This window comes from Macaca mulatta, chromosome 17 (genome assembly GCF_049350105.2).
Source record: "Macaca mulatta isolate MMU2019108-1 chromosome 17, T2T-MMU8v2.0, whole genome shotgun sequence".
Lineage (NCBI taxonomy): Eukaryota > Metazoa > Chordata > Mammalia > Primates > Cercopithecidae > Macaca > Macaca mulatta.
In genome coordinates, this window is record NC_133422.1 from 90,641,454 (window position 1) to 90,668,073 (window position 26,620).

Consider the following 26,620-nt stretch of genomic DNA (forward strand, 5'->3'; position numbering starts at 1 on the left):
GCCAACTTTGTTATAAATCAAGTGTTAATATATGCATGGCTCTATTTCTGGGTTCTCTAATCTTCTTCCATTGCTCTATTTTTCTATCCTGGTGCTAATACCAAACTGTGTTCAATTATGTAGTTTAATCAAAGATCTTGATATCGAGTAAAGCAATTATCACTTTTTCTGCTTTAAGATTATTTTAGCTCCTCTTGGTGCTTTGAATTTCTGGATGAGTTTTTGAATCTGCTTGACAATTTCCACAAAAATTTCCAGTGTTTGATATTTTTCATACTATTGTAAATGGTATCTTTACTTAAACTGCATTTCTTGTTTGTTGCAACTCTTAGAAATATAATTAATTATTGGACATTGACCTGGTACTAAACAACCTTAAACTATATAATTAATTCTAATAATTTATATGTGGATATGTATTTTCTAGGCGCAGCCCACCGCAGCTCAGAAAGGCCTACTGCCTCTAGACTCCACCTCTGTGGGCAGGGCTTAGCAGAACAAAAGGCAGCAGACAACTCCTGCAGACTTAAACGTCACTGTCTGACAGCTCTGAAGAGAGCAGTGGTTCTCCCAGCACGGTGTTTGAGCCCTGAGAATGGACAGACTGCTGCCTCAAGTGGGTCCCTGACTCCCTTGTAGCCTAACTGGGAGACACCTCCCAGTAGGAGCCAACAGACACCTCATATAGGCGGCTGCCCCTCCGGCACTCAGCTTCCAGAGGAAGGATCAGGCAGCAATATTTGATGTTCTGCAGCCTCGGCTGGTAATACCCATGCAAACAGGGTCTGGAGTGGAACTCCAGCAAACTCCAACAGACCTGCAGCTGAGGGACCTGACTGTTAGAAGGAAAACTAACAAAGAGAAAGAAATAGCATCAACATCAACAAAAAGGTCATCTACACCAAAACCATACCTGTAGGTCACCAACATCAAAGACCAAAGGTAGATAAAACCACAAAGATGGGGAGAAACTACAGCAGAAAAGCTGAAAATTCTAAAAATCAGGGGGCCTCTTCTCCTCCAAAGGATCGCAGCTCCTCGCCAATAACGGAACAAAGCTGGATAGAGAATGACTTTGGTGAGTTGACAGAAGTAGGCTTCAGAAGGTCAGTAATAACAAACTTCTCTGAGCTAAAGCAGGATATTCGAACCCATCTCAAGGAAGATAAAAACCTTGAAAAAAGATTAGATGAATGGCTAACTAGAATAAACAGTGTAGAGAAGACCTTAAATGACCTGATGGAGCTGAAAACCATGGCATGAGAACTTCGTGACACATGCACAAGCTTCAGTAGCCAACTGGATCACAGGAAGAAAGGGTATCAGTGATTGAAGATCAAATGAATGAAACAAAGTGAGAAGACAAGGTAAGAGAAAAGAGAGTAAAAAGAAATGAACAAAGCCTCCAAGAAATATGGAACTATGTGAAAAGAACAAATCTACGTTTGAACAAATGTACAAGAACAGAAATCACAACAAACCATCTCTCAGACCACAAGGCAATCAAATTAAACTCAGGATTAAGAAACTTACTCAAAACCACTCAACTACATGGAAACTGGAAAACCTGCTCCTGAATGACTACTGGATAAATAACGAACGAAGGCATAAATTAAAAAAAGAACAAATCTGAAAGTCATAGGGAGAATGGAACCAAGTTGGAAAACACTCTTCAGGATATTATCCAGGAGAACTTCCCCAACCTAGCAAGGCAGGCCAATGTTCAAATTCAGGAAATACAGAGAGCACCACAAAAATACTCCTCGAGAAGAACAACCCCCAGACACATAATCATGAGATTCACCAAGGTTGAAATGAAGGAAAAAGTGTCAATGGCAATCAGAGAGAAAGGTCGAGTTACCCACAAAGGGAAGCCCATCAGACTAACTGCGGACCTCTCGGCAGAAACCCTACGAGCCAGAAGAGAGTGGGGGCCAATATTCAACATTCTTAAAGAAAAGAAATTTCAACCCAGAATTTCATAGCCAGCCTAACTAAGCTTCATAAGTGAAGGAGAAACAAAATACTTTACAGACAAGCAAATGCTGAGAGATTCTGTCACCATCAGGCCTGCCTTACAAGAGTTCCTGAAGGAAGCACTAAACATGGAAAGGAACAACCAGTATCAGCCACTGCAAGAACAGGCCAAATTGTAAAGACCATTGGTGCTATGAAGAAACTGCATCAATTAACGGGCAAAATAACCAGCGAACATCGTAACTACAGGATCAAACTCACACATAACAATATTAATGTTAAATTTAAATGGGCTAAATGCCCCAATTAAAAGACACAGACTGGAAATTGGATAGTCAAGACCCATCAGCGTGCTGTATTCAGGAGACCCATTTCACATGCAGAGACACACATAGGTTCAAAATAAAGGGATGGAGGAAGATCTACCAAGCAAATGGAAAGAAAAAAGAGCAGGGGTTGCAATCCTAGTCTCTGATAAAACAGACTTTAAATCAACAAACATCAAAAGAGACATCAAAAAATATATATGCACCCAATACAGGAGCACCCAGATTCATAAAGCAAGTACTTGGAGACCTACAAAGACACTTAGACTCTCACACAATAATAATGGGAGACTTTAACACCCCACTGTCAATATTAGAAAGATCAATGAGACAAAAGGTTAACAAGGATATCCAGGACCTGAACTCAGCTCTGCACCAAGCAGACCTATTAGACATCTAAAGAAGTCTCCACCCCAAATCAACAGAATATACATTCTTCTCAGCACTACACTGCACTTATTCTAAAATTGACCACATAATTGGAGTAAAGCACTCCTCAGCAAATGTACAAGAACAGAAATCACAACAAACCGTCTCTCAGACCACAAGGCAATCAAATTAGAACTCAGGATTAAGAAACTTACTCAAAACCGCTCAACTACATGGAAACTGGAAAACCTGCTCCTGAATGACTACTGGATAAATAACGAACGAAGGCATAAATAAAGATGATTTTTGAAACCAATGAGAACAAAGACACAATGTACCAGAATCTCTGGGACACATTTAAAACAATGTGTAGAGGGAAATTTATAGCACTAAATGCCCACAAGAGAAAGCAAGAAAGATCTAAAATCAACACCCTAATATCACAACTAAAAGAACTAGAAAAGCAAGAGCAAACACATTCAAAAGCTAGCAGAAGGCAAGAAATATTTAAGATCAGAGTAGAACTGAAAGAGACAGAGACACGAAAAACCCTTCAAAAAAATCAATGAATCCAGGAGTTCGTTTTTTGAAAAGATCAACAAAATAGACCGCTAGCAAGACTAATAAAGAAGAAAAGAGAGAAGAATAAAATAGACACAATAAAAAATGATAAAGGGGATATCACCCCTGATTCCACAGAAATACAAACTACCATCAGAGAATACTATAAATGCCTCTACGCAAATAAACTAGAAAATCTAGAAGAAATGTATAAATTCCTGGACACATACACCCTCCCAACACTAAACCAGGAAGAAGCTGAATCTCTGAATAGACCAATAACAGGCTCTGAAATTGAGGCAATAATTAATAGCCTACCAACTAAAAAAAGTCCAGGTCCAGACAGATTCAGAGTCAAATTCTACCACAGGTACAAAGAGGAGCTGGTACCAGGCCGTCTGAAACTATTCCAATCAACAGAAAAAGAGGGAATCTTCCCTAACTCAATTTATGAGGCCAACATCATCCTGACACCAAAGCCTGGCAGAGTCACAACAAAAAAAGAGAATTTTAGACTAATATCCCTGATGAACATCAATGAGAAAATCCTCAATAAAATACTGGCAAACCAAATCCAGCAGCACATCAAAAAGCTTACCCACCATGATCAAGTCAGCTTCATCCCTAGGATGCAAGACTGGTTCAACATATGCAAATCAATAAACGTAATCTATCACATAAACAAAACCAATGACAAAAACCACGATTATCTCAATAGATGCAGAAAAGGTCTTCGACAAAACTCAATAGTCTTCATGCTAAAAACTCTCAATAAACTAGGTATTGATAGAACGTATCTCAAAATAATAAGAGCTAGTTATGACAAACCCACAGCCAATATCATACTGAATAGGCAAAAACTGGAAGCATTCCCTTTGAAAATCAGCAGACGACAGGGATGCCCTCTCTCACCACTCCTATTTAACATAGTGTTGGAAGTACTGGCCAGGGCAATCAGGCAGGAGAAAGAAAGAAAGGGTATTCAATTAGGAAAAGAGGAAGTCAAATTGTCCCTGTTTGCAGATGACATGATTGTATATTCAGAAAACCCCATTGTCTCAGCCCAAAATCTCCTTAAGCAGATAAGCAACTTCAGCAAAGTCTCAGGATACAAAATCAACGTGCAAAAATCACAAGCATTCCTATACACCATTAACAGACTGAGAGCCAAATCATGAGTGAACTCCCATTTACAATTGCTACAAAGAGAATAAAATACCTAGGAATCCAACTTACAAGGGATGTGAAGGACCTCTTCAAGGAAAATTACAAGCCATGCTCAACGAAATAAAAGAGGACACAAACAAATGGAAGAATATTCCATGCTCATGGATAGGAAGAATCAGTATCACGAAAATAGCCATACGGCCCAAAGTAATTTATAGATCAATGCCATCCCCATCAAGCTACCAATGACTTTCTTCACAGAATTGGAAAAAACTACTTTAAACTTCATATGGAACCCAAACAGAGTCTGCAACCGCCAAGACAATCCTAAGCAAAAAGAACAAAGCTGGAGGCATCATGCTACCTAACTTCAAACTATCCTACAAGGCTACAGTAACCAAAACAGCACAGTACTGGTACCAAAACAGAGAGACAGACCAATGGAACAGAACAGAGACCACAGAAATAACACCACACATCTACAACCATCTGATTTTTGACAACCCTGACAAAAACAAGAAATGGGGAAAGGAGTCCCTATTTAATAAATGGTGCTGGGAAAACTGGCTAGCCATATGCAGAAAGCTGAAATTGCATCCCTTCCTTACACCTTACACAAAAATTAACTCAAGATGGATTAGAGACCTAAATGTTAGACCTAAAACCATAAAAACCCTAGAAGAAAACATTGGCAATACCATTTCGGACATAGCCATGGGCAAGGACTTCATTACTAAAACACCAAAAGCAATGGCAAGAAAAGCCAAAATAGACAAATGGGATCTAATTAAAGTAAAGAGCTTCTGCACAGCAAAAGAAACTACCATCAGAGTAAACAGGTAATCTACAGAATGGGAGAAAAGTTTTGCAATCTACCCATCTGACAAAGGGCTAATATCTAGAATCTACAAAGAACTTAAACAAATTTACAAGAAAAAAACAAACCCATCAAAAAGTGGGCAAAGGAAATGAACACACACTTCTGAAAAGAAGACATCTATGCAGCCAACAGACACATGAAAAAATGCTCATCATCACTGGTTATTAGAGGAGTACAAATCAAAACCACAATGAGATACCATCTCACACCAGTTAGAATGGCGAGCATTAAAATGTCAGGAAACAACAGGTGCTGGAGAGGATATGGAGAAATAGGAACGCTTTTACACTGCTGGTGGGACTGTAAATTAGTTCAACCATTGTGGAAGACAGTGTGGTGATTCCTCAAGCATCTAGAACTAGAATTACCATTTGACCCAGCAATCCCATTACTGCATATATACTCAAAGGATTATAAATCATGCTACTATAAAGACACATGCACATTTATGTTTATTGTGGCACTATTCACAATATCAAAGACTTGGAACCAACCCAAATATCCATCAATGATAGACTGGATTAAGAAAATGTGGCACATATACACCATGGAATACTATGCAGCCATAAAAAAGGATGAGTTCATGTCCTTTGCAGGGACATGGATGAAGCTGGAAACCATCATTCTCAGGAAACTATCATAAGGACCGAAAACCAAACACTGCATGTTCTCACTCATAGGTGGGAATTGAACAATGAGATCACTTGGACACAGGGCGGAGAACATCACACACTGGGGCCTGCTGGGGGCTGGGGGTCTGGGGGAGGGATAGCATTAAGAGACATACCTAATGTAAATGATAAGTTGATGGGTACAGCAAACCATCATGGCACATGTATACTTATATATCAAACCTGCACATTGTACACATGTATCTTAGAACTTAAAGTATAATTTTAAAAAAAAGAAGGCAATGAAACGATATATTCAAAGTGTTAAAATATTCCTTACAACTACTATAAAGTTTCTTAAAACTACTGGCATCTGCTTATATTTACAAAGGCAGAAGAAAGCAAGCTACGAAAGGAGAGAATTAAAATATATAGAAAGGATAATTAATAGAATTAAAACTCTAAATGGCTGGGCACAGTGGCTCCTGCCTATAATCCCAGCACTTTGGGAGGCTGAGGCAGGCGGATCACCTGAGGTGAGGATTTCGAGACCACCGTGGCCATGATGGTGAAAATCCATCTCTACTAAAAAAAAATACAAAAATTAGCTGGGCATGGTGGTGCACACCTGTAATCCCAAGCACATGGGAGGCAGAGGCAGGAGAATCACTTGAACCCAGGAGGTGGAGGGTGCAGTGAGCCGAGACTGCACCACTGCACTCCAGGGTGATTGAGTGAGACTCTTTCAAAAAAACAAAAACAAAAAAACAAAAACAAACAAAAAACTCCCCACAAAACTCTTAAATATAAAAATTAGGAAGAAATTTTAAAAGACTGATAGTTCTAATATAGACATTTTTTAACCGTCAAGAACATCACACACTAATTTAAATGATGTCAAAATGTAAAATGACATGCAAAATATTAATCTACAAAATGCTTCTACGGGTCAATGATAGAATCGTAACACCTACAAGCCTGATATTATCTGGCACCTCATTCTTCTGTTATCTCATCTCTTCCCCTTGCTGTGTTCTAGCCATACACTTTGCTGTCTTCTTACTTAAAGTATGTTCTTGCATTAGAACCTCTGCATCAGCTAGACACTCTGGTGGGAATATATTTTCCCTCAGTATTTGAATTGTTAATTCCCTCAGTTCCTTGAGGTCATTGCTGAAATGTCATCTTCTCAATGAGGCGTATCCTGCCAACCTTATTTAAAATTGTAATCTGTCTGCAATCTGACTCTCTGCTCCTGAGTTTCCCTTACCCAGTTCTTTTTCTTTTTCCACAGCATTTCTCACCTTCTTGACATGTAACTCAACTTACATATATGTCTATCACTTATTGTCTGTCTCCCTATCCATACTACTCCTGCTAAAATTTAACCTGCACAAGAGAAAATACCTTAATATTGTAAACTAATATATCCCCAGAAGGGAGAACACGGTCACTCAAATACTTAGACAATAAACGAATAATAAATAGATTACATATGAAAAGGACATACTTATTTAGACGCAAAAAATACACTTATCCCTGTGGAAGTTTTAGCCACTCCAGCCAGGGTTATAAGGACAGAGCTCCAATCTCTCCCTGGGACAGGGCTTCCGGGGGAGGGTGGCGACCATCTCTACAGATTCGTCTACTCAGCTGTTCTAGCCTGCCAGCTCTGGAGAGTCCAAACAGTCCAGACAAGGAAGGCTCCCCCGCCAACAGAGCATAGCTGCTCTGCCTGATCATGGCCAGACTGCTTCTTTAAGCAGCACCCCAGCCATTCCTCCTCACTGGGGGGGACCTCTCTGCAGAGGCTTCAGCCACGCCAGCCAGGATTACAAAGACAGAGCTTTGATCTCTTCCTGAGACACAGTTCCCAGTGGGAGGAGCGTCTACCATCTCTGCAGTTTGGTTGACTCAGCTGTTCCAGTCAGCCGGCTTTGGAGAGTCCAAACAGTCCGGGTGAGAAAGGATCCACCCCAACATAGCACACCTGCTCTACCAAAAAGCAGCCAGACTGCCTATTTAAGCAGGTCCCTGATCCCATTCTTCCTATCTACATAAGACCTCACAACAAGGGTCTCCAGCCACTTGCTGTAGGTGTGTTTGGAGTGGCAAAAGGTCTGTACCCCTCTAGGACAGAGCTTCCGGAATGACCTGGCTGCCATCTTTGTTGTTTTGCAGCCTTCACTGGTGATACCTCTGGGTACAGGAAAAACAGAAGCAAGTAGGGTCTGGGGTGGACCCTCAGCAAACTGCAGCAGCCCTACAGAAGAGTGGCTTGACCGTTAAAAACAAACAGAAAGCAACAAAATTATCATCAACAAAAAGGACCCCACAAAAACCCCATTCAAACGTCAGCAACCTCAGAAATCAAAGATGAGAAAAAAATCCAAGGAAAAATGCTGAAAACTCAAAAGGCCAGAGTATCTCTTCTCCTCCAAATGACTGCAACATCTCTCCCCTAAGGGGACAGAACTGGGCCGAGGCTGAGATGGCTGAAATGATGGAAGTAGGCTTCAGACGGTGGGTAATAAGGAACTTTGCTAAGCTAAAGGAGCATGTTCTAACCTAATGCAAAGAAGCTAAGCACTATGATAAAACACTACAGGAGCTGTAAGCCAGAACAATCAGTTTAGAGAGGAATACAAATGACCTGATGGAACTGAAAAACACAACATGAGAACTTCACAATGCAACCACAAGTATCAATAACTGAACAGACCAAGCAGAGGAAAAAAATTTCAGAACTTGAAAATTATCTTGCTGAAATAAGGCAGGTAGACAACATTAAAGAAAAGAGAATGAAAAGGAACAAGCAAAACCTCCGAGAACTATGGGATTATGTAAAAGGAGCAAACCTATGACTGATGGGGTACCTGAAAGAAACAGGGAGAACAGAACCAAGTTGAAAAACATACTTGAAGATATCATCCAGGAGAACTTCCCCAACCTAGAAGGAAAGGCCAACATTCAAATTCAGGAAATGCAGAGAACCCCAGTAAGATCCTCCATGAAAAGATCAACCACAAGACATATAATCATCAGATTCTCCAAGGTTGAAATGAAAGAAGAAATGTTAGAGGGCAGCCAGAGAGATGGGCTAGGTCATCCACAAAGGGAAGCCCATCAGACTAACAGCAGACTTCTCAGCTGAAACCCTACAAGCCAGAAGAGATTGGGGCCAATATTCAACATTCTTAAAGAATTCCCAATTCATTTCTTAAAGAAAAGAATTCTGAAGGAATTCTCCAAGAAAAGAATTTCCAGAATTTCATATCTGGCCAAACTAAGCTTCATAAGCAAGGAGAAGCAAATGCTGAGGGAATTCATCACCATCAGGCCTGCCTTGCAAGAGCTTCTGAAGGAAGCATTAAGTATGGAAAGGAAAAACCATTAGCAGCCACAACAAATACACACTGAAGTACACAGACCAGTGACACTATGAATCAACCACATAAACAAGTCTGCAAAATAACCAGCTAGCATCATGATGACAGCATCAAATTCACACATAACAATACTAACCTTAAATGTAAATGGGTTAAATGCCCCAAGTAAAAGACAAAGAATGGCAAGCCGTGTAAACAGTGAAGACCCATCAACACACTGTCTTCAAGAGATCCATCTCACATGGAAAGACACACATAGGCTCAAAATAAAGAGATGGAGGAAAATTTATGAGCAAATGGAAAACAGAAAAAAGCAACAAAGATTAAAAAAGAACGTTACATAATTATAAAGGGTTCAATTCAAGAAAAGCTAACTATCCTGAATATACATGCACCCAATACAGAAGCACCCAGATTCATAAAGCAAATTCTTAAGAGACCTACAAAGAGACTTAGACTCCCACACAATAATAGTGAGAGACCTTAACACCCCACTAACAATATTAGACAGATAATCGAGACAGAAAATTAACAAAGATATTCAGGATCAAGTGGACTTGATATATATTTACAGAAATCTCCATCAAAACCCAACAGAATATACATTCTTCTCAATGCCACATGACACTTACTCTAAAATTGATCACATAATTGGAAGTAAAACGTTCCTCAGCAAATGCAAAAGAAGTGGAACTGAAGATTAAGAAATTCACTCAAAACCACACAACTACATGAAAACTGAACAACCTGCTCCTGAATAACTCTTGAGTAAATAATGAAATTAAGGCAGAAATATCAAGAAGTACATTGAAACTAATAAGAACAAAGAGACAATGTACCAGAATCTCTGGGATGCAACTAAAGCAGTGTTAATAAAAAAATTTATAGCACTAAATGCCCACATCAAAAAGCCAGAAAGATCTCAAGTTAACAATCTAACATCTCAATTAAAATAACTTGAGAGCCAAGAGCAAACAAACTCCAAAGCTAGCAGAAGGCAAGAAATAACCACAATCAGAGCTGAACTGAAAGAGTTAGACACACGAAAAACTCTTCAAAAAAATCAACCAATCCAGGATCTGTTTTTAGAAAAAATTAGTAAAATAGACCACTAGCTAGACTGATAAAGAATAAAAGAGAGAAGAATCCAATAAACACAATCAGCAATGATATGGGGCATCAGAACCAACAAGTTCTGAAATTGAGGCAGTAATAAATAGCCTACCAACCAAAAAAGCCTAGGACTAGATAGATTCACAGCTGAATTCTACCAGAGGTACAACAAAGAGCTGGTACCATTTCTACTGAAACTATTCCAAAAAATTGAAGAGGGACTGATTCCTCCCTTACTCATTCTACGAGGCCAGCATCATCCTGATGCCAAAACCTGGCAGAAATACAACAAAAAAGGAAAAAGTTCATGCCAGTATCCTTGATGAACATCATTGCAAAAATCCTCAATAAACTACTAGCAAACCAAATTCAGCAGCACATAAAGAAGCTTATCCATCAGGATCAAGTTGGCTTCATCCCCAGTATGCAAGGTTGGTTCAACATACACAAATCAATAAATGTGATTCATCACATAAACAGAACTAAAGACAAAACCACATGATTATCTCAATCAATTCAGAAAAGGCCTTTGATAAAATAAGATATCCCTTCATGTTAAAAACTCTCAAACCAGGTACTAAAGGAACATACCTCAAAATCATAAAAGCCATATATGACAAACTCACAGCCAATGTCATATTGAATGGGCAAAAGCTGGAAGCATTCCCCTTGAAAACTGGCACAACACAAGGATGCCCTCTCTCACCACTCCTATTCAACACAGTATTGAAAGTTCTGGCCAGGGCAATCAGGCAAGAGAAAGAAAGAAAGAATATTCAAATAGGAAGACAGGAAGTCAGATTATCTTTGTTTGCAGATAACATGATCTTGTATCTAGAAAACCCCATCATCTCAGCCCAAAAGCTTCTTAAGCTGATAAGCAACTTCAGCAAAGTCTCAGGATACAAAATCAATGTGCAAAAATCTCTAGCATTCCTATACACCAACACCAACAACAAGTAGGCAGAGCCATCCCATTCACAATTGCTACAAAATGAATCAAATACCTAGGAATACAGCTAACAAGGGAAGTGAAGAATCTCTTCAAGGAGAATTACAAACCACTGCTCAAAGGAAATCAAAGAGGACACAAACAAATGGAAAAACATTCCATGCTCATGGATAGGAAGAATCGACATCATGAAAATGGCCATACTGCCCTAAGTAATTTATAGATGCAAAGCTATTCCCATTAAACTAACATTGACATTCTTCATATATTTAGAAAAAGTGATTTTAAAATTCATATGGAACCAAAAAAGAACCCGAATAGTAAAGCTAATCCTAAGAAAAAAGAATAAAGCTGGAGGTATCATGCCACCCAACTTCAAAACATACAAGGCTACAGTAACCAAGATGGCATGGTACTGATATAAGAATAGACACATAGACCAATGGAACAGAACAGAGAACTCAGAAATAAGATCACACATCTACAACCATCTGATCTTCAACAAAACTGACAAAAGCAAGCAATGGGGAAAGGGTTCCCTATTTAATAAATGGTGCTGGAAGTGCTGGATAGCCATATGCAGAAAACTGAAACTGGACCCCTTCCTTACACCTTATACAAATACTGACTCAAGATGAATGAAAAACTTAAATGTAAAACCAAAAACTATTAAAACTCTAGAAGAGAATCTAGCCAATACTATTCAGGACATAGACATGGGCAAGGATTTCATGACAAAAATGCCAAATGCAGTTGTAATAAAAGCAAAAATTGGCAAATGGGCTATATTACTAATTAAACTAAAGAGCTGCTGCACAGCAAAAGAAACTATCATCAGAGAGAACACATAATCTATGAAATGGGAAAAAATTTCTCCCATCTATCCATCTGACAAAGGTCTAATATCCAGAGTCTACAAGGAACTTAAATTTACAAGAAAAAAACAAACGACCCCATTAAAAAGTGGACAAAGTACATAAACAGACTCTTCTCAAAAGAAGATATACATGTGGCCAACAAATATGAGGAAAAAGCTCCACATCACTGATCATTAGAGAAATGCAAATCAAAACCACAATGAGATAACATCTCATGCCAGTCAGAATGGCCATTACTAAAAAGTCAAAAAAGAACAGATGCTGGCGAGGTTGCAGAGAAAAGAGAATGCTTAAACACATTGGGAATAAAAATTAGGTCAGCCACTATGAAAAGCAGTTTGGAGATTTCTCAAAGAACTGAAAACAAAATTGCCATTTGACCCAGCAATTCCATTACCGGGTATATACCCAAAGGAATATAAACCATTCCGTTAAATATTACAAGGATACAGAATGTGTATGTTCATGCAGCACTATTCACAATAGCAAAGACATAGAATCAACCTAAATGCCCATCGATGACAGACTGGATAAAGAAAATGTGGTACATATACACCATGGAATACTATACAGCCATAAAATGGAATGAAATCATGTCCTTTGCAGGGACACGGAAGGAGCTGGAAGCCATTATCCTCAGCAAATTAACATAGGAACAGAAAACCAAACACCACATATTCTCACTTTTAAGTGGGAGTTGAATGATGAGAACACATGGACAAAATGGCAGAAACAACACACACTGTGGTCTGTTGGGGGTGGGGGGTATGGGGAGGGAGAGCATCAGGAAGAATAGCTAAGGGACACAGGGCTTAATATCTAGGCAATGGGATGATCTGTGTAGCAAACCACCATAGCATACGTTTATCTATGTAACAAACCTGCACATCCTACACATACTCTTAAAAGTTGAAAAAAAAAAAGGTGGTGACAATGTTTTTGTTGTTGCTGTTTTCCAGATAGTGGATAGGAAGCAGTGTTAGCATGCCTCTCCCACTTGGAAGGACAGAATAGTGGGTAAAGATTCACACTGTGACTTTTTTTTTTCCTCAGGAGCACTACACGATGTTACAGAAAAATACTTATTCAGAAAAGAACCATAACTGGCTAATAAACATAGAAAAATGTTCCATAAACAAATCAAGAAGACAAAAACAAACCCATTACAGAGTGAGCAAAGGATATAGGCACTTCTAAGAAGAAGACATACAAGCAGCCAACAAACATGAAAAAATGCTCAATATCACTACTCATCAGAGAGATGCAAATCAAAAACACAATGAGATACCATCTCATACTAGTCAGAATTGGTATTATTAAAAAGTCAAAAAATAACAGATGCTCGCAAGGTTGCAGAGAAAAAGGGAATGCCTAAACACAGTGGGAATGAAAATTAGTTCAGCCACTGTGAAAAGCAGTTTGAAGATTTCTCAGAGAACTAAAAACAGAATTACCATTTGACTCAACAAGTCCATTGCTGGGTATATATCCAAAGAAAAATAAATCATTCTACCAAAAAAGGTACCTGCACTCATGTTTATCACAGTACTACTCACAATGGCAAAGACATGGAATCAACCTAGGTGCCATCAATGGTAGACTGAATAAAGAAAATGTGACTCATATATACCATGGAATACTACACAATATGTACAGATCGAAATCAATCTACACATTGATTGATAGAATGAGATTGTGTCCTTTGCAGCAACATGGGCTTGGCTGGAAGTCATTATTCTAAGTGAACTAACAAAACCAGAAAATTAAATGCTGCATGTTCTCACTTATGTGGGAGCTAAACAGGGACACAAATATGTGAGTAGACACTGGGGACTCCAAAAGGGGATGGAGAGGGAGAAAGGGGAGCCACGAGAGTTGAAAAACTACCTATCAGGTACTATGTTTGCTACTTGGACAACAGAATCATTAGAAGCTCTGACCTCAGCATCACACAATATGCCCATGTAACAAATCTCCACATGCACCCCCTGAATCTAAGCTAAAAATAAATAAAGTCATATTGAAATAAAAAATTTCCCTGTAACTACTTATCAAATAAATACAAATAAGAAGCCATCTTTGGCCAGGCACAGTGGCTCATGCCTGTAGTCTCAGCACTTTGGGAAGCTGAGGCGAGCTGATCACTAGAGCTCAAGAGTTTGACACCAGCCTGGATGACATGGCAAAACTCCCATCTCTAAAAAAAATACAAAAATTAGCTGGGTGTGATGGCATGCACCTGCCTGGGAGGCTGAGGTGGGAGGACTGCTTGAGCCCAAGAGTTGGGTGCTGTGGTGAGCTGAGATCACACCATTGCACTCCAGCCTTGATGACAGAGACCCTGTCTCAAAAGAAAAACAAATAATAATTAAAAAAAAGAAACTATCTTTGTTTTTTAAATTGGCAGAAAGAATTAGGTATAACAAAAATCAAGGCTTTCAATACTGTGATGTGACAGATCCCCTCAAAAACTATGAAAATTAACAGCCATTTGGAAAGTCATTTCTTAAAAATTATCAGGAGTCTACAAATGTTAACAACTCTTATGTTCAGTACGTTCTTTTCTCCACTGACTAATTATTGGGGTCTCACTCTATTACCCAGGCTAGAGTACAATGGTGTGATCACAGCTCACTGCAGTCTCAAACTCCTAGGCTCAAGTGATCCTCCCACCTCAGCCTCTCAAATAACTGGGACTACAGGTGTGCATCACCACATCTGGCTAATTGTTTAAACAAAAATTTTTTTTTTAGAGACAGAGTCTTGTTCCGTTGCCCAGACTGGGCTTGAACTCCTGGCCTCATGCAATCTTCCCATCATATTAAGTGAGGGCACTTAAGTAACACCAAAAAGAAGTCTATGTGGCAATGGAATGAAGCACTCTGCTAAAAGCCAATGAAACACTGAGGACTCCTGCAGTGGCATGTAAGTGAGTCATTTTAGAAGCTTGTCCTCCTGCTCCAGTGAAGCCTTCGGATCACTGCAACTATAACCAAAATCTTAACTATAGCCTTATAAAAGAATCTAAGGTAGAACCACTCAGGTAAGTTGCTCCTAAATTCTGGAACCTCAGAAACTGTTAAGATAAATGTTCATTGTTTACTACCAAGTGGTAAACAAATTTATACAGCAATAAACTTATACTTAGCTAATATAAAAATAATTTCATAAAATATTTTGGTTTATGCTTCTTAAGTATTTTATCTATATAAACATATGTTAACTTAGAAATACAGACAGTTATGAAACACTACTTTTATATACAGAAATGTATACTCTTGAAGTATACTGGTTTATAATTAATAACAAGACATTTAATGTTGACTTAAGGCTTAAAATAGTCTTCATTGAAATAAATTTACTTAGTTTTTCTTAAAGAATCAGGGAAAGAAAGTGCTGCTTAATTATGTGACCAAAAATTGCTATTACTAGCTATTGTTGGTAAATAGTGGATTTCGGGTCACTGAAGTGGTGGTAGGGTCTAGAGTTATTTACTTTGTTTAATACCCTATCTGTAATCGATATGAGGTATTTGTATGTCTGATCACAAGGGCTACCAGAGAATATATGTCACAAGTCATAGAAAACAGGTAGGTTTTTCTTTTCCTGAGCAAAGTTACCTATTTTACATGAAGACTACATCTGAATTCCTTCCTTAGTCTACTTAATTAAAACATCAACATGGAGGGGAAAATATTTAAAGCATGTTCTTCATATTGCTTTCCTTAAATTGAAATAAATTAAAACTGTTGGTAAGAATATCTAGGTACTCACCATGTGCTTTAATGCATTAAAAAGAAGTTTTCTCCCAGAAGGCTTATCAAAATCTGCAATAATCCAGAGAGTGACTGCAGAAATTTTACTGTCATCTGAAAGTTTCAAACAGTTTACTCAAATTAACTCTTTTTAAAAATAAAACAAAAGCAGGGGAACACATTAAAAAAAACCAAATATATTAAAATAATATTTCTGAAAATTAGCAAAGATTGTTAAAATTTTATGTGTGAATGTATATATGCATGTACATATATATACATACAAAATAAATACATATAAAATTACATATAAAAACGCTACAAGGGTAATTCATTATACAAGCATATATAAAGCTTCCAGCTAGAAGAGTAACTCATTATATAAGCTTACGTAAAACTCCCAGTGTTGGTAAGCAAATCTGCCTTCTAGCTACATTTGTTAAAAAAAAAAAAAAAAACCTTTATATCCCACATATATGTAAAACCATAACAATCAAGCTTACCAGTAGATACAGAAAACAGCAATATGTAGCCAGACTCCTTTATGAACATAAAATCATGGAATCTGTTAGACAGTAATCCAGGAGCCATCTGGTAGAAACTCTGATTTAATCTACAGCATTTACAAGAACTGGTTGTGTGGCCTTTGCTTTAAATCTCTCTCCTATATAAAAGTTTGCCCCTTACAACATAGTTCATTCCATCTGTTTAATGCACTCTGTTAGAAAATTACCACTTCTCTACTGAGACCAAAATCAGCCTTCTTTAATCTTTTACTCATTGGCTCTTGTTTTTATTTCTAGAGCAAAGCAGGCCAAACAAAACAAAGCAAAACAAAAACCAACCAAATTTGAATTATATTCATCTATCTGAATAGTTAATTGTACCCTAACAAATCTATAGTCCCACAGCAGACTTCTCGGTTTTGGCTAAATCTTTTTCCCAAGTGTGCTACTGTCTTGGTCTCCTCTCTTCTGGTTGTAACCCCTACCTTAAGCAAAACATTGCATGTTATTTAATCAGAATGCAGAAGAATTATTATCTTCTATGATGTGGTAATTGTACTTTATACATTATAAGATAGTTTACATAGTACTGAAAAGATTTTATTCTTTTCTTAAAAAGGTGAAAATTGTTTACTTTAAAAAAAGGCAAAAATAAGATAAAGCTAGAATAGATGGCATTGTTTTCTCAGCACACATTAAATACTAAAAAATTCATGAACTCTAAAATTGAAATCTAGGCCTCTACTCAAAAATAAAAACATATTAAAATTTATTATACAACTGCCTTATGAAAATTACAAGTTTCTATCACTTTAAGAATTCAGGTAAATAAAATATGCTTATTACCGTCTTGGGTTAAATAATACATGTTCTTCGCAATTACAGCACTCTTATCTTGTGAATCCAAGAAAAAGAAAGTGGAGTAATCTTCAACATCAGCAGTTACTGAAAAATTTCAAATTAAATGTTAAATATAAATAAAGCATTCACAACTCAATAAGCATTTGTAGAACAGTATAGGATTATTTTACCTGATGTAGATATTAAATTGAGGTACTGCTGGTTAGCATGCAAAATCAAAGAATTTATACGGGGTACAACATTATTCCTATCCATTAGAAAATCAATTACATTCGTGCGATCATTTAACGTGCCCTAAAATAACAAAAATGTTATTTAGATAATATAGGCAATTGATATCCACGTTTCAAAAACTATGCAGATATAAAGATCAAAAATAAATAAGCAATTTAGAATTATTACAATATTTTCTTGTAACAATTACAACTTTTTCCAATTAAGCAATTTTTAGATGCAAATATGCCTAAGATAAATTGAATATTTTTTTTAAAGAATTTCAGCTTTTATTTTAGATTCAAGGGTACACATGCAGATTGGTTACAACACTGGTGTATCAAGTAATGCTGAAGTTGGGGGTATGACTGATCCCATTACCCAGGTAGTGAGTATAGTACCAGATAGTTTTTCAACCCTTCCCTCTCCCCTCTAGAAGTCCCCAGTGTCTCTTGCTGCCATCTTTATGTCTATTAGTACCCAATGTTTAGCTCCCACTTACAAGTGAGAACACGCAGTGTTTCGTTTCCTGCTTCTGTGTTAGTTTGCTTGGCCTCCAGCTGAGTCCATCTTGCTGCAAAGGGCCTGATTTCATTTTTAATCGCTGCATAGTATTCCATGGTTTATATAGGTACCACATTTTCTTTAACCAATCCACCACTGATGGACACCTAGGCTAATTCTACATCTTTGCTATTATGAATAGTGCCGCAACGAACATACATGTGTCTTTTTGGTAGAACGATTTATTTTCCTTTGGACAGGTACCCAGTAATGGGATTGCTGGGTTGAATGGCAGTTCTGTTTTAAGTTCTTTGAAACATCTACAAACTGCTTTCCAAAGGGGCTGAACTACTTTACATCCCCACTAACAGTGTATACGCATTCCCTTTTCTCCTCAGCCTCGCCAGCATCTGCTGTTTTTTGACTTTTTAATAATAGCCATTCTAATTGGTACGAGATGGTGTCTCCTTGTGGTTTTGATTTGCACTTATCTAAGGATTAGTAATGTTGAACATTTCTTTATATGCTTGGTGGCTGCCTGTGTGTCTTCTTTTGAGAAGTACCTGTTAATGTCATTTGCCTACTTTTTAATGGGGTTATTTATTCTTTACTTGATTTGTTTGCTACTTATGGATACTAGAACTTTGTCGGATGTATAGTTTGTGAATATTTTCTGTATATTCTGTAGGCTGTGTGTTTACCCTGTTGCGAGTTTCTTTTGCTGTGCTCTTTAATTAATTAGGTCCCACTTGTCAATTTTTGTTTTTGATGCAATTGCTTTTGAGGTCTTAGCCATAAATTATTTCCCAAGACTGACGTCCAGAATGGTGTTTCCTAGATTTTCTTCTAGAATTCTTATAGTTTTAAGTCTTATACTTAACTGTTTAATCTATCTTGTGTTAAGTTTTGAATATGGTGAAAAGTAGGGGTCCAGTTTCATTTGTTTGCATATGGCTAGCCAGCTATCCCAGGACCATTTATTGAATCGAGGATCCTTTCCCCACTAATTTTTGTCAACTTTGTCAAAGCTAAAATGGTTGTAGGTGTGTGGGTTTATTTCTGGGTTCTCTATTCTGTTCCATTAATCTATGTGTCTATTTTGTACCAGTTCCATGCAACTCTGGTTACTGTAGCCTTGTAGTATAGTGTAAAGTTGGGTAATATGATGCCTTCAGATTTGTTCTTTTTCTTGGAATTGCCTTGGCTATTTGGGCTCTTTCCTGGTTCCATATGAATTTTAGAATAGTTTTTTCCAATTCTGTGAATAATGATATTGGCAGTTTGATAGGAATAGCATTAAATCTATACATTGTGTCAGGCAGTATGGCCATGTTAACAATATTTAGTCTTCCAATCCGTGAGCATGGAATGTTTACCCATTTGTTTGTATGATATATTACTTTCAGCAGCGTTTAGTAATTATCCTTGTAGAGATCTATCACCTCCTTAGCTGTATTCCTAGTTATTTTGTGTGTGTGTGTGTCTATTGTAAATTGGACTGCGTTCTTGATTTGGCTCTCAGCTTGAATGTTATTGGTCTATAGAAATGCTACTGATTTTTGTGCATTAATTTTGAATACTGAAACTTTACTGAAGTAATTTATCAGTTCCAGGAGTTGTCTGGTGGAGTCCTTAGAGTTTTCTAGGTGTAGAATCATATCAGTAAAGAGAGATACTGAACTTCTTTTACTATGTGGATGCCTTTTATATATTGCTCTTGCCTGATTGCTCTGGCTAAGACTTCCAGTACTATGATGAATAGGAATAGTGAGACTGGGCATCCTTCTCCTGTTCCAGTTCTCAAGGGGAATGTTTCCAGCTTTTGCCTGTTTGGTATGACACTGGCTGTGGGTTTGTCATAGATGGCTCTTACTCTTTTGAGGTATGTTCCTTCAATGCAGTTTATTGAGGGTTGGTTTTTTTTTTTTTTTTTTTTCTTATCATGAAGGGATGTTCGATTTTACTGAATACTTTTTCAGCATCTATCAAAATGATCACATTTTTTGTTTCAAATTCTGTTTATGTGGTGAATGACATTTACTGATTTGTTAATGTTGAACCAACCTTTCCCAGGAGTGAAGCCTATTTGATTATGGTGAATTAATTTTTTGGTATGCTGCTGGATTCAGTTTGCAAGTATTTTGTTGAGGATTTTTCCATCTATGTTTGTCAGTAATAATAGCCTCTAGTTTTTTCGTTGCATGTTTTCCAGGTTTTGGTATCAGGATAACACGGGTTTTGCAGAATGAGTAAGGGAGGCATTCTTCACTCCTTCTTGGTTTTTTGGAATAGTTTCAGTAGGATTGGTAACAGTTCTTCTTTGTACATCTGGCAGAATTCAGCTATAAATCCATCTGGTCCAGGGCTTTTACTGGTTGGTAGGTTTTTTATTACTGTTCAATTACGGAACATATCAGTCCATTCAGGGTGTCAATTTCTTCCCGATTCAATCTTGGGAGACCAGGAATTTATCCATTTCCTCTAGATTTTCCAGTTTGTGTGCATAGAGGTCTTCTGAGGATCTTTTGTATTTCTACAAGATCAATTGTAATGTCACCTTTGTTGCTTCTACTTGTGCTTATTTAGATCTTTTCTCTTTTTTCTGTTCATCTAGCTAGTGGTCTATCGATCTTGTTTTTCCTTTCCAAGAGCCAATGCTTGGTTTCACTGATTCATTGTACAAATTTTTTGGTCTCAATTTTGTACAGTTCTGCTCTGATTTTAGTTATTTCTTTTCTTCTGCTAGCTTTGAGGTTAGTTCATTCTTGTTTTTCCTAATTCCTCTCAGTGTGATGTTAAGTCATTATTTTGAGATAGTTCTAAATTTTTGAGATAGGTGGTTAGCACTACAAACTTTCCTCTTAACACTGCTTTTGCTGCATGCCAGAGATCTTGGTATGTTGTTCATTTTCATTTATTTGAATTTTTATTATTGCTGCCTTAATTTTTCACTGTTTACATAAAAGTGATGTCAAAAGCAAGTTGTTTAATTTCTATATAATTATGTAGTTTTGAGAGATGTCCTGAGTTCTGATTTCTATTTTTATTCTACTGTGGCCCATGAGTATGACTGGTATGATTTTGATTTTAAAAAATTTATTGAGATTTGCTTTATGGGCAAGCATGTGCTTGATCTTGGAGTATGCTCTGTATGCAGCTGAAAAGAATAAATATTCTGTGGCTGATGGGTGGAATGTTCTGTAGATGTCTATTAGGTCCAACTGGTCAGTGCCCATTTAAGTCCAGAATTTGTTAGTTTTCTGCCTTGATAATCTAACACTGTGTCTAACATATGACAGAAACGGCAAGGAGCCAGCTAAGAACTTCATGACAGGCTCAAAACCTTATGTACCAATATTAACCCTAAATATAAATGGCCCACAGGCTTCATTTAAAAAGCACACGATGGCAAGCTGGATAAAAAACAAGACTTGGCTGTCTGCTGTCTTCCGTCTTCCTCCTTCCTCAGCCTTTTGAGTAGCTGGGACTACAGGCACACACCACAACGCCTGGCTAAGTTTTAAGATTTTTGTAGAGAGGTTTCATTATGTTGCCCAGGCTGGTCTCAAACTCCTCAGCTCAAGCAATCCTCTTGGATTGACCTTCCAAAGTGGTGGGATTATAGACATGAACCACCATGCCTGGCCTAAATTCTTTGTTGTTTATTTTTGTCTGACTGGGTTAGCTCAATAATAGTGGGGGAGTTGAAGTCTCCCACTATTATTGTGTAGCTGTCTTAAGATTTTTCATAGCTGTGGAAGTATTTGTTTTATGAATCTGGGTGCTCTAGTGTTGGTGCACATATATTTGGGATAGTTAAGTCTTCTTGTTGAACACTTTATAATTATCTATTGTTGGTTTCAAGTTTGTTTTATCTAAGAATAGCAACTTCTGCTTTTGTTTTGTTTTATTTGCATGATAAATCTTTCTCCAACCCTTTACTTTGAGCCCATAGGTGTCATCATGCATGGGATGGGTCTCCTGAAGACAGCAGAGAGATGGGTCTTGTTTTTTATCCAACTGCCACTCTGTGCCTTTTAAGTGAGGCACTTAGGCCACTTATATTCAAGGTTAATATTGGTACATGAGGTTTTGATCCTATGTGAAGTTCTTAGCTGGCTGCTTTTCAGTTTCTATCAAGTGGATACTTTATAGGTTCTGTGGGCTATGTACTTTAGTGTGTTTTTGTACCATTCTTCCATTCCCTTAAAGAGCTCTTGTAAGGCCAGTTTAGTGCTAATGAATTCCTTTAGTGTTTGCTTGTCTGGAAAATATTTTATTTCTCCTTCACTTATGAAGCTTAGTTTGACAGGATACACAATTCTTGGTTGGAATTTCTTTTCTTTAAGAATGCTGAAAATAGGCCACTGAGAAGTCTGTTGTTAGTCTGATGGGGTTCCCTTTGTATGTGATCTTTTTTCCTCTAGTTGCCTTTAAGATTTTTACTTCAGCACTGACCTTGGACTGTTTGGTGACCCTAAGCCTTGGTGATGCTAACTTTGTATAGTATCTCACAGTGTTCTCTGAATTTCTTGTAACTGAATGTCTACTTTACTAGCAAGATCAGGGAAATTTTCTTGAATTATTCCCTCAAATATGTTTTCCTGGTTGTTTTTCTCCTTCTCTAGCAGGAATGCCAATAATTTGTAAGTTTGGTTCCTTTAACATAATCCTGTATTTCTTGAACACTGTTCATTTTTTAAAATTCTTTTTTTTTCTTTTCAGACAGGGTCTCACTCTGTCATCCAGGCTAGAGTGCAGTGGCATGATCATGACTCACTGCAGCCTCCATCTCCTAGGCTCAAGTGATCCTCCTGCCTCAGCCTTTTGAGCAGCTGGGACTACAGGCATACATCACCACACCTGGTTAAATTTTAAGTTTTTTTGTAGAGAGGAGGTCTCACTATGTTGCCCAAGCTGGTCTCAAACTCCTCAGCTCAAGCGATCCTCTTTAATTAACCTCCCAAAGTGGTGGGATTACAGGTATAAACCACCATGCCTGGCCTAAATTCATTTTTGTTATTTTTATCTGACTGGGTTAGTTCAAAAGACTGGTTTTCAAGCTGTGAAATTCTTTCTCCTGCTTGGTCCAGTCTATTGATAAAGCTTTCAATTGTATTTTGAAATTCCTTAAGTGATGCTTCTATAGCCCTATGCTTTTCTATCAGCTGATTTTACTTTGGGCTATGTGGTTTGACCTACAAGCCAGTAGATAGCCCTTATGAGTAAAAGCCAGCTGAGGCCAACATGGCAGGGTATATACTTGATCCTTGTTACTGGGATAATCTCTCTGTTGTCTCAGGCAATGGGCTGATCTGTGGTGTGCACAGTGGTCTGGGTTCCCTGCTCAGCCATGGTGGGCAAGATGGACAGGGCCAGACTGAGCAGGCCTGCCTACAGGTACCCTAATGGCAGGCACAAGCACCAATACCGAGGGAGAATACAGTGGGCAACCACCAGGTGTCCAGAGGTGTGCCTAGGCGTGGAGCTGGGAAACTTCCTTGGCTCCAAGTTCTCCGCACAGGGAGCAGGGTAGCCTAAACAACTAATCGAGGACAGTGGGTGTTCCAGATTCCTGAAGATCTGCCTTGGCACGGAGTGTAAAGGGCCACACTGCACCACAGTCTCTGCACAGGTAGGGTGGCGTGGCTTGAGCTGCTAAAAGAATCATTTAAAAAATCACTATTCGCCGGGCGCGGTGGCTCACGCCTGTAATCCCAGCACTTTGGGAGGCCGAGGCGGGCGGATCACAAGGTCAGGAGATCGAGACCATGGTGAAACCCCATCTCTACTAAAAATACAAAAAAAAAATTAGCCGGGCGCGGTTGTGGGCGCCTGTAGTCCCAGCTACTCGGGAGGCTGAGGCAGGAGAATGGCGTGAACCCGGGAGGCGGAGCTTGCAGTGAGCCGAGATTGCGCCACTGCACTCCAGCCTGGGCGACAGAGCGAGACTCCATCTCAAAAAAAAAAAAAAAAAAATCACTATTAAATGATCAGAATGAAAATTTTTTTACCAAATTAACTTGTCATAAAAATAAAATTTTAATATCATTTATAAATATTATTCATCGTGTATTTTCTTATAAATGCTTACCTACCAAAAAAACTTCTCTTTGTAAATATACAGATGCATCCATCATTCTTTGAAGAACAGCCATTTCTAGTTCTTTAATATTCATCTCTTCATGTTTAAAGGGTTCACCATTATAAAGAGCTTGAGGCAAAGGTCCCAGGCCAGTCATCTTATAAAAGCTTGCTCCAGTCTATTCAGTTAAAAAATATCAGTGTTAAACAAAATATGATTGTTTGAAAAATAAACATAAGAAAATGGAACACTGCCACATTTTTATACGCCATAGGAAAAAACATCCATTTTGCTAACTTTATCTGTCCTTTCCAAACACTGCTTAAAGGAAAGTAATTTACCTACAAGGAGTCAAAAAACTTTTTCTGTAAAGGGCCAGACAGTAAATATTTTAGGCTTTGTGAGCCACCCAGTTTCTGACACAATGACTCCACTCTCATGTTACAGCAAGTATGCTGTGTCCCCAAAATACTTTATTCACAAAAACAAGCAGTGGGTGAACTTGCTGATTCTTGGTATAGAGTATGACATTTACTTAACAATAAAAATCGAAACATTTATCGGCATCAGAGACTTATTTATCCCTGTATTTATATGTTCAATAAACACTGATTCAATCCTGCCACCTGCATTAGGCTAGATACTGTGATTATAGAGCTGAAAGTCTTTTCTCAAGGGGTTCACATACATACAGAGAAAACACAGGCACGTAGAAGATTCTGTGGGGCCCAGGAGAAGCACCTAATCAAGCTGGAGTATATGGAGAGGAAGGGATTATACAGGGCTTCTTTTAGGGAGTGATACTAAAAGTCTCAAAGGCTTAATAAAAATTTGCCAGGGAGATAAAGTAGAGAAAGACATTGCAAGTGAAGAGAGTATAGCAAGGACCGAAAGGGAAGTGAGAGTGTGGTATACTTACGCATGTTAAATTCACAGTTGATATGGTTTGGCTGTGCCCCCACCCAATTCTCATCTTAAATTGTAGCTCCTACAATTCCCACATGTTGTGGGGGGACCCAGTAGGAGGTAATGAGATCATGAAGACAGGTCTTTCCCACTCTATTCTAGTGACAGTGAATATGTCTCATGAGATCTGCTGGTTTTATAAGGGAGAATTTCCCTGCACAAGTTCTCTTGTCTGCCATCATGTGTGACATGCCATTCACCTTCTGCCATGATTGTGAGGTTTCCCCAGCCACAAGGAACTGTGAGTCCATTAAACCGCTTTCTTTTGTAAATTGCTAGTCTCAGGTATGTTTTATCAGCAGCGTGAAAATGGACTAACACAGCAGTGTTTACAGGGTGTGAAATATGGGGGACAGCTGTCATATTTTGTGGTGAGAATCCTTAAAATATACTTTCTTAGTAATTTTCAAGTATACAATATGTTGTCATTAACTATAGTCACCACCATGTATGATAGATCTCTTGAACTTCTCTAGTCTAACTGAAATTTTGTATCCTTTGACGAATATCTCCCCAATTCTGCCATCCCCAGGCTCTGGTAACCACCATTTTGCTCTGTTTCTGTGAGTCTGACATTTTTTTAAGATTCTACATGAGTAGAGATCATGTGGTGTTTGTCTTTCTGTGCCTGGCCTACTTCACTTAACATAATGTCCCAACTTACCTTTCTTTCTTCATCATATTTAGAATTAATTCCCAAAATATCCCAAATATTAGCATGAGGAAATGTATTTTGGAGAACACTCTTCACATTGTCCACAGTGAGTATATTTTGATCCTTCTTCACTTTTTGGTACATCTGTGAAAATTTAGATATTATAATTACTTTTCTTCTTACAGCAATTAGTTTTCTTTCTTTTCCTTAGCATGCAGATAGATTATTTTGTAAGTCCGAAACATACTAACTACATATACACACATACCACATACAAATAAATAATTTTAACCATATATCATCTTCTAATAAAGATGGTTTTAAAATATTCTATAGTTTTCAAAAATATCATAACAAATTTGTTTTATTCTATTTTGATGAAACCAGACCTCATTATTCTTAATAAAATAATGGTTACCTTTTTTAAGGTATGTGTAATATATTCTAATATGACATTTCAGAAATGCTTTTATTTTTTATTGCTCTTCTGTAATTTTTTTTGAGACAGGGTCTCACCGTCGACCAGGCTGGAGTGCAGTAGTGTCATCATGGCTCACTGCAGCTTCAACCTCCCAGTTCAAGCAATCCTCCCACCTAGCTCCCTGGGTAGCTGGGACTACAGGAACTTGCCACCACATCTGGCTAGGTTTTTTTTTTTTTTTTTTTTTTTGTATTTTTTGTAAAGACAGGGTCTGGCAATGTTGCTCAGGCTGGTCTCGAATTCCTGAGCTCAAGTGATCCAACTGCTTTGGCATCCCAAAGGGCTGGGCTTACAGGAACTTGCCACCACACCTGGCTAAATTTTTTTGTATTTTTTTTAAAGACATCTTGCCATGTTGCTCAGGCTGGTCT

The 26,620-nt window shown here is 38.0% G+C and overlaps 1 protein-coding gene across 2 annotated transcripts in view; it reads right to left on the reverse strand.

The window, feature by feature from the left end:
- The window catches only part of UGGT2 (UDP-glucose glycoprotein glucosyltransferase 2), a 244,134-nt gene that overhangs the window by 107,574 nt on the left and 109,940 nt on the right, over positions 1-26,620 (reverse strand). For both annotated transcript variants that reach the window (XR_013407674.1, XM_015121325.3), the window contains exons 16-20: positions 25,778-25,912; positions 24,161-24,325; positions 17,516-17,639; positions 17,331-17,429; positions 15,998-16,092 (exon numbers count right to left, since the gene is read on the reverse strand). Coding sequence is in view for 1 of the 2 variants with exons in the window: in XM_015121325.3 (XP_014976811.3) it covers positions 15,998-16,092; positions 17,331-17,429; positions 17,516-17,639; positions 24,161-24,325; positions 25,778-25,912 (618 nt within the window). In the remaining variant the exon portion in view is untranslated. The remainder of the gene's footprint in view (positions 1-15,997; positions 16,093-17,330; positions 17,430-17,515; positions 17,640-24,160; positions 24,326-25,777; positions 25,913-26,620) is intronic.